Consider the following 9,465-nt stretch of genomic DNA (forward strand, 5'->3'; position numbering starts at 1 on the left):
TTATTTTTTAGTTAATTTTTTTTAAATATTGAAAATCTTACATACTCCACCTTTAAGTAAAAACTAACTTTTACAAAAATAAAAAGGTTTTGCTTGCATAGCTCAATGTCATAACTTACACAGGATAATCTTACCTAATTTAAGTTTAAGGTTATGCTTAAATCAAGCCTACTAAGTGTGAATGGCACATGATAAAACTGCAAAGCACTTGGCAAACGAATGAAGGAGTTTCTACAACACCCCTTGTGTTCATATATCCTCACGAGATCTCATGAGTAGTATAATTATATTTAATAAAGCAAGTACTTACCAGATTGTCCAGAGCTTCCCGTATCACCCCCAGTGTCATGTCAATGGTCATGTTCAAGGCTCCTTGTTTTACTTCGTCCTCAACAGGCCGGCAGCCTGCTTTCGTCATGTACAGGCACAGGAGGATAAGAACTACAACAGAGACCACACATCACAGATTAGTTTGAAGAAGACTAACACATGCATTGAGGGAGTGCTGTGTTGCAGCCGCAATCGGAGAGTTTCAGTGTTGCGCAATTTTGCACGCATGTAGATAAGTTTTCTTGAAGCTGTCTGGTAAAGACAAGACGATGGAGGTGAGAGGGGGGAAAAAAACACCCTTCAAGATGCTTACCAGCGCGGAAAACCATGACAGCTTGAGGCTTCAATCAACAGCAAGCTCTGATGTGACTTTCTTCCATCCATCTTTGGATGATCACTTTTATTAGGACTTCTTAGATAAAAATCAACATGTTAACACTTTCCTCTGCGTAGCGTGATACAGGGAAAACCACAATTGCAGGATTAATCTTTACATTCTGGGGTTTCCCTGTTTGGAGTATGGTGACTAAATGCTACATCTTCTGTGAATATAGACTTACTCAAATTTAGATTTAATCGATATAAACTTGGGGATCATCATGTCTATTAAATGGTGTGCTGCATCTTTGCGCCTGATGTTAAGCAAATTGTAAGAAAAAATAAACATAGGATATAAAACCTAAAATCCTTTGTCTGAAAATTAAGATAATAAATTAAAGGTTGTATATAACCATATACTTCCACTCTTAAACACAGTTGACCATCTTAGAAAGGGCCCTTTAACTAAGACCATGATCTCACTGTATGAGCTTGTCATCAGCTTTGTGGGGATTAAACACTGTGGCAGGATTGATGGGGATAAATCAAGCTTGCACCTCAGTTTAAGGTTAAAAATTCCGTTGTGATGGTTAAGATTAGAGTAGAGCATTCAGGAATGGACAATCAATTCAATTCAATTCAATTATATGTATAGTGCCACTTCACAACAATGTTGTCACAGGGCACTTTACATACACGCCATTTCAAGCCAATTCATACATATCCTAAAATAGAAACCAACTGATTGCATCGAATCGTGACTTCAATCCAATCCCCCATCCTGAGCATGCATTAGACGGCAGTGGGAAGGAAAAAACTCCCTTTTAACTGGAAGAAAACCTCCGGCAGAACCCGGCTCAGGGAGGGCAGCCGTCTTCCTCAACTGGTTGGGGTGGAGAGGACAGGAAAAACAGATCAACATGTACAACTGCACTTAATCAGGAAGACCTGTGGAAAAAAGGAGAAATAAGTTAGAGATGGTAATAATGTCATATATTTATACATTAATACAGGAGAGAAATGGAGCAAGGTACTTCTCAGTGTATCAGGTGACGTCCCCAGTGCTACATTAGTAATGGATGGCTAGACTACCCACAACTATAGGAGCAAAGAGCATAACCCGGACAGTTGGGTCCCGTATATGCAGACTCCAAATCAGGAGATGCTTATATCCTAACTATAAGAATCACGAAAATGGAAGGTTTTCAGCTTGATCTTAAAGGTGTGGAGTCATGGAAAGATTTCATAAAAACACCCTTTATCAACCATATCAGTAAATTAGATTAAGTGAAATTATATTAATTAGTAATTACTGAAAGAAAATAAGAAAGAAAGAAAAGGAAGGATGAAAGGAAGGAAGGAGATGTTACTTTGTACACATAATATATCCTGACAATATTCCCTCGTCGCTGTAGATAATGGATCCTGCCTCCCTACTAAACCTGGTTGAATGGTAAAGATGTGACATGGAAAAATTGTGATCAGCATTGAAGGCATCTCCCAAAATAACAGTTGCTTGAAACCACTAAGCATCCCCAGAGATTCTGTAGTGTCAATGCTTTGATGAAGCAGACCTGTTTTGGTGACACATGATGTTCTGGCCAATTGCTGTACATTAATATTACTGAAAAATATTGAGGATATGACGGCAAATTCTTCAATAAAAATTCCCATTTTTTATGCATGGATTTGTGTCTTTATCTGTGAGAGGGTACAAAACTTTAAATCAATGTTAAAGTTTTCTTTAAAGGTAAGTTAATGATCAGGCTTTGATTATTAGAGTCAGGATATGATGTTCACTTATTATGGTTTAAGGGTTGGAGTGAACTGTAGAAATACAAAGTGAAAAAACTTCACATGAAATCCTTGTTGTGGAATTAAAATTTTAAAAATAAAAATTTTTATTTACAAATAAAAGTTTGTAAAATGTAACTGTGAAACAAAAAGTATTTGGTTTGAAAAAGTTGTTTTATTCTTGCCATTAACACCACTCAAGTTGTATTATCCAATGAGAAGAGCGTATACTGCACAAAGCTCACAGACAATAATCGGTACATAATTTAGTATAAATAAAGTGAAAAAGGGTTTTAAACATTCATAAATATATAAAAATGGCTTTGTAGGCCAATAAACTAACAAATAAATAAATATGTTGTGTTTTTAAATATCAGATAGTATTATGGATTAAAAAGTGTTTATGAAATCTTGAGTCCATCTTCTGGCAAAGTTAATGATGCAGTAGCCAAGTTTTTTCATTTCATGAGCATCTGAAGCTGTTACTGGCCTCTGACATTGGGTCACATTAATCTGAGGCAAAAAGGCTAAACTCCTTTTAAAATTCTGGAGAAATATGTTAGTATTTCTGAGGATGTCAGTGTCCTGCTGACCATGACGCTTGATGATTGCCGGCAGGTGGTTTTTGAGGTAATCACTGATGGCACAGATTGAATCTTGAATGTCCTTCGTGTTGTTTCTAAAAGGAAAAGTTATTCCTTCAGGTGGGTTTGAAAGTCCTGACTTGTTCGTGTTGATCAGCCCTTCCATCTTTAGGCGTTTGACCTGTGAAGGAAATGACAACATTTTTCACAAAGGTAATGTGTTGGATATCTTTTAATCACTAATAAAAGATTAAAAGGTCCCTGCAAGCTAATTACAATGAACATAATGTCATATTGTGATATGCCACCTAAAGTTCCATTATAATATGTATTATATTTATAATGAATAAAGTGTTTTTCATGTTCATCTAACTAATTTTTTTTGTTGTTGTTGTTTTATGACAGCCAACACACATGAACTTACAGTTTGCTTACTTACATAAGATTCTTCTGCCTTTGCCAGGTTACACAAAGATAACTTGATCACCATGTTCACATTTCCTGAACATGGTTTGGAGGCCACAAAGATGTATAACATCATTTGGAAGAAAAACAGGAACACTGCAAATAGAACAAAAAAAAAGTCTCATGAAGAATACATGATACTGTCTGCATGGAGTCAACATGAGCAAATTATAATCAAAGAATGTGTTTCTTAAAGAAAGTCAAAAGTTAATAAAGTTCTGAAGCAACAACATTTTAACAATTTTTACACATTTCTCATTACTCTTGTCCTCACTAAACAGTGATCGATAGAAACCATTACTCCCCAGCCATCATCTATAATTCTGAAACAGCTTACCTTTCCTCGGATACATGCTGAGACTTGTTGAAGAGTCTTTTTTCGTACATGCTCCTGAGCGGGTAAAAGCTGCTTAAATAGGCTATTGCAGTCTGGACTTTTTGACTGTGTGCCATCCGTCAGTTGTTTGATGACGTTTTTGTGGCATTGTTATCTGACAAATGACTATCTGACAGTTTTCTTTTCATCTGAGTTTGGGCACAGTGAACCACATAGGAGTTATCTAAGCTACCGATTTCACTGAAAGTATCTGGTAAAGGTTTTAAACATCCTGATAGTTTATAAAACATTTCCAAGTATTTTTTATGATTCTTTCTAAAACCTAAGAATTAGTCATGCGGCTAAATGTCTCCGTGATCATTGTTCTGAATAAAATGGCTCTATTTCCCTTATTGTTCACAGAACATATGAAAAAGGAAGTGCAAATGCTTAATGCAGCTTAATAAGGAGTAAAGGGAAACATTCATGCTTGTAGTCAGGTAAAACCCATCTTAAATCTCATTCAGTTTAAATATCTGTTTCATGTAAAAAATAAATCCTGTCCATGGAACTATAAAAACATTAAAGATATTAAAGTTTTTGAGTCATTAAAAATGCAAATCATTTCATCGTGAATTTCCCCTATAACAAAAATATTCAAATAAAAGATGAAAATGTATCCTTATCTCAACATTTAGATATGTTACCGGATGTTATGGCCTTTGACCCACTTTTGAAAGTCATAAATGTTAACTGAATGTCTCATTCTAATTGTTTATTCAGTATTCCATGACTCCCCTCTTTCCACACATCAAGTAAATGAGCAAACTTATAACGTGGTATTGTTATATTTAACTTTTTCCTATTCTGAATAAAGGGACATGGTTTGGTTTGTAACTATTTGAATAAGAGGAAAAATGCAGTTCCAGCTGAGGAGGAGTTTTTATCTCTTATACAAAATAATAATAATAATTTTTAAAAAAACAGGGAAATGATATAAATGTTTTTGTGAAAGTGTATGTGCACAATATGCAAGAGTTAAGCTATACCATTCAAGTTAAAGAAACAAAGTCAAAGAAATGACTATAAAAAATATCTAAATTGATTTGTAGGCTGACTTTGCATGACATGGAAACACTACAGAAGTTTAACTGAGTGCATTGCAATGACAAGTGCAAAGTTGGTCAGTAAGTTCAGGGTAAACTTGTTTAAAAAAATAAACAGGAAATATTATAAAGTAATGACATGTAACCAAAGACTTTCAAATTTAGCAAAAAGACAGAATATGACTGGAAGCCGGGAGATAAAATCCTAGGTATTTCCCAGGGTCTCCTCCCACAGGAACGTACCCCGAACACCACCATGAAGGTGTCCAGGAGGCATCCTTACCAGATGTCCGAGCCACCTCACCTGGCTCTTCTCGATGCAGTAGAACAGCGGCTCTAGCAGTAGCAGCTCAGGCAGGCCATAAAAATTAGCTCCGAGGTTAAAATGATCTTTTGTACTTCTGGGAATTAAAAGAGTGGATACGGATGTTTGGAAATTTGCAATCTAGACATCAAATGAATTTAAATCAAAAGTACTTTATTTATACCAAAATTAAATTGAAATACTGTCAGAGGATTTTTTTTTTTAATTTGTGTTTTTCCTTCTTTTTTAAATTAAAACAACAATGATAATAATTCATTGGAAGAATTTTGTGATTTATTGTGGAGGGTGATGGCTGCTGGCAGGAATGATCTCCAGTACCTTTTTGTCTTTCATCAGATTGAATTCTCACACTGAACACACTGTTGTTTGTTCTCTGTGTTGTGTTGAGGAAATGAGGAACCTTCTATTACTTTCAGCCGTTGAAGCATTTGTTTCTGCTCCATCGACTCCAGAGTTGCACAGCATTTAAGCAGCATTTTTGATCAGTTTGTTCAGTCTTTTTAGGCCTTCAGGCTCTGATGTCGTCCCAACAGGTGGCTGCAAAGTTGACTGCACTTTCCAGAACAGACTTATAGAAGATGTATGCAACACTGAATGATTTTAGCTTCCTTAAGAAGTAGTCTACTTTTTACTTTCTAGACCCAAGGCCACAGACTCTCTGCAAGAATTTCTGCAACAAAAAGTTTTATTAAAAAAAAAAACAACAACAACTGAGTTATATGGTTGGAAGACATTTCAAACGGATCACTGTGAAGTTGAAACTGTCTTAGTCAAAGTCAATTTTACATTTCAAAGCACATGTATTTCAAGAGGTTGTATGCACCAAAGGGCTGCACAGTTAAATATTAGTGACCTAAATAAAACAATATACACTCACACACATACACACACACACACACACACACACACACACACACACACATTATTGTATATGTGTGTAAGATTAATGAAATTATAAAAAAGACTAGAAGCAGGAAATCCTAACTTGTTGCAGGTTCCTGCTCAGAGTCATAACTGTTGCCAGGCAACAGGCTGACTTTTGTAAACAAACACTAGACCATAGTCAGGATGGCTATGCACTCATTTGCTTATATACTGAAGTAACTGTGTATCTTTACTGTAATACATAGTCATACACTGTATGCTGTTTATAATAATGAACTCAAAGACACTTTCTACTGTGATAGAGAAGCTGATTCATCGCCTTGGTCTGAATAACTTTCCTTGTGGAAAAGGTTCATGGGTAAGGGCTTAGTTCTTTTTTCTAGACTGACTTTAAAAAACAAAACAACAAAAACACATAATAGTGTGTGCAGTACTCACGCTAGTGCTTGAACACTAACAAACATTTTCTGTTTTTTTCAGAGAGAGACCAAAGACAGACCGGGAGGACTAGCTACATTGTCAACAGATGAACTCCTGGATCTGCTGAACTGCCCTCGCTCTCCTTGGTGGCAAAATAATGAGTGGAGCCATCAAGCTTTTCCCCTGAGACAGTTGGCTGTGCTCACACCAGAGTGCCTGAACCTAGACCTCATTTACAACTACTTCACTACACTTCGTATTGCGGACCAGGGCGTGAGTTTATAGATTTTCTGTCCCTGAAATAAGATTTAAACTTCTAGCTTGATTACAGAAAAAAAGATGAAAGTGAAAGGAACAAAAAAACGACTTTTTTCTTTGATAGTAGTTTTGGAGTCTCTTGGTATTTTTTTATTTTGCTTTAATAAGAGATTTCCTAAAATGTTTTTCAGTAAACAACTGTGAGCAAGTTTTAGATGCTTTTTTTATGTGAGAGACACGAGTAGTGTTAATATGCCTGTTCCACAGCAGAAGTGATCGAGACATTAAAAGAATCAAGTCAAGAAAAAGACATTGTAATTAATGTCATAAAAGGTCAGCCCATTCTGAACCTTGCAATAACTTTTAATGTGTTTTCATTTGCAAAACCCATTGAACATGATAATGGAACTGGGGGGGGGGGGGGGGGGGGGGGGGTTACCTTTAAACACCAAACCTTTTCTGGCAAATATTTGGCCAGCTGCTGTAATCACATATACATCACAGTGGGAATATTTTCTGCAAGAGATTATGAGGCCATCATCTGCCAAGAACAAGGATCTCAAAATCCAATCCAATGTTGGAGTAGGGAAGAAAAATTGAAAACCTGCTGGACAGTGAGCCTCAAGGATCAGAGTTTGAAATCCCTGGTCTAGCCCACAAAGAATGGTAAAATGATTAATTTTAGCCATGAAGAGCACATTTTATCATGTCACAACATTTCTTAAATCCTAAAATGGTCAAATTTCCAAGCAACTTCAAAACGCAAAGAATGAAATCAATCATTGCATAATGACTGAGCACTTGATATTGTGTCTGTGTTGCATCAGGTATCAGTCATTGATAATGGCCTGCTGAAATTCTCAAAGCTGGAGGAATTAGTGCTGAGTGCCAATCTGATTTCGGAAATCAATGGAGAGAACCTTCCCAGTAACTTGAAGGCAAGTCATGGCCCATTAACAGTGTGTTGCTATTCTGCAGCTTATTAAAATACATTGTTGCTTGGTGTGTATCCACTAGGCTGGGAGTAGACAAGCTTTGTCCCTGAGAGCTGCAGTCCTGCAGGCTTTGGATGTGTCAACAAAGCTGATTAAAATGAATGAGCCACTGAGTAAAACTTCATTGGCTGATTTTTTCTATTCAACCAATTTGGATCAGGTTTTAGAGCAGGGAAACATCTTACACCTGCAGTACTACGGCTCTGTAAGACCGAACTTGCTTGCTTGAAAGTTTTAGCCCTTAATTCAAAGTGTGAAACTGATGTTGAAATGCAGCAATAATTAACTGATTTTGAAACTGTTTTTCAAAGACTTTGGAGCTACGTGCAAACCGACTGTCTTCTTTGAAAGGCCTCATCAGCTGTCCACCTCGTCAGCTACAGTATCTCAGCCTCGCCTCAAACAGTCTGGGTTCTCATGAAGATGTGTTTCATCTCACAGGAAATTACTGGTAAATTACAATTACCCACCTACACAAGTAATATACACAAGTAAACGCATACACAAGTAAACACCTTTCAGGACCCATTACAGTTTGCATATTGTAATGGACTTGGGGTTGAAGATGCCATCATATACCTGCTCCAGAGAGCACACTCTCATCTGGACCATTCAGGCAGCACTCTGAGGGTCACGTTCTTTCATTTCTCAAGTGCTTTTAATACCATTCAGCTGCTTTGTTATGTGAGAAGCTTCATAAATTCCAGGTGGATACCTCCACAACCACCTGGATCTTTGACTACCTCACAAACAGACCACAGTTTGTGAGACTGAAAGGTTGTGTGTCTGAGATGGAGGCCAGCAGCACTGGTGCACCACAAGGAACTTTACTCTTGCCATTCCTATTCACACTGTACACCTCAGACCTCTAATACAAATCTGAGTCCTGTCATCTGCAGAAATACTCTGATGACTCTGCAGTTGTGGGGTGTATCAGTGATGGACAAGAAGCAGAGTACAGAGAACTGGTCATTCAGTTTATTAAATGGTGCGGTGACAATCATATCATATTAAATAGCAGCAAAACAAAAGAGATGATTGTTGACTTTATGAGGAACAAGCATAAACAAAGCACTGTTTGTGGAGGTGGTGGAGGAATACAAGTATCTTGGAGTGGACAACAAACTGGACTGGAAATGCAACACTGGCTACATCTACAAGAAAGGTCAGAGCAGACTGTACTTCTTAAGGAAGCTGAGATCTTTTAACGTCTGCACAAAGATGTTGCACATCTTCTATAAGTCTGTTGTGGAGAGTGTAGTCAGCTTTGCAGCCATCTGCTGGGGTAGTAGCATCAGAACCAGAGACTTGAAGAGGATCAACAAACTGATCCAGAAAGCTGCTTCTGTGCTTGGAGTAACTCTGGAGCTGCTGGAGCTGATTGTCCAAAGAAGAATGCTGCACAAACTGATGAAGATGATGGAGGATTCTTCACACCCTCTCCACAACACAGTGATGAAACAACAAAGTGTGTTTAGTGGGAGGGTTCTTCAGGTCTGAAAGACACAGAAGATCATTCCTGCCAGCAGCCATCAGCCTCCGGAACAAGACCTCCTCAAGTTAACTATATACTACAATATTGAATTTACATTTGTGGATTAATAAAGTATTTTTCATTTTCATTTTCATTTTCATACACATAGTAAGCTTTCCGGGTTTTAATCAGGCA

General features: G+C 37.2%; 1 protein-coding gene across 1 annotated transcript in view; it reads left to right on the plus strand.

Moving 5' to 3' along the window:
• Nucleotides 1–6,394: 6,394 nt before the first annotated feature.
• Nucleotides 6,395–9,465, plus strand: part of LOC306764481 (leucine-rich repeat-containing protein 43-like) — a gene marked incomplete at both ends in the record, with an annotated part of 9,792 nt that continues 6,721 nt past the window's right edge. Inside the window, 4 exons of the mRNA XM_079251655.1 lie at nucleotides 6,395–6,481; nucleotides 6,604–6,816; nucleotides 7,629–7,739; nucleotides 8,108–8,247. Coding sequence (XP_079107781.1) covers nucleotides 6,395–6,481; nucleotides 6,604–6,816; nucleotides 7,629–7,739; nucleotides 8,108–8,247 — 551 coding nt within the window. The remainder of the gene's footprint in view (nucleotides 6,482–6,603; nucleotides 6,817–7,628; nucleotides 7,740–8,107; nucleotides 8,248–9,465) is intronic.

Source organism: Telmatherina bonti, assembly GCF_933228915.1.
Source record: "Telmatherina bonti genome assembly, chromosome: 13".
Lineage (NCBI taxonomy): Eukaryota > Metazoa > Chordata > Actinopteri > Atheriniformes > Telmatherinidae > Telmatherina > Telmatherina bonti.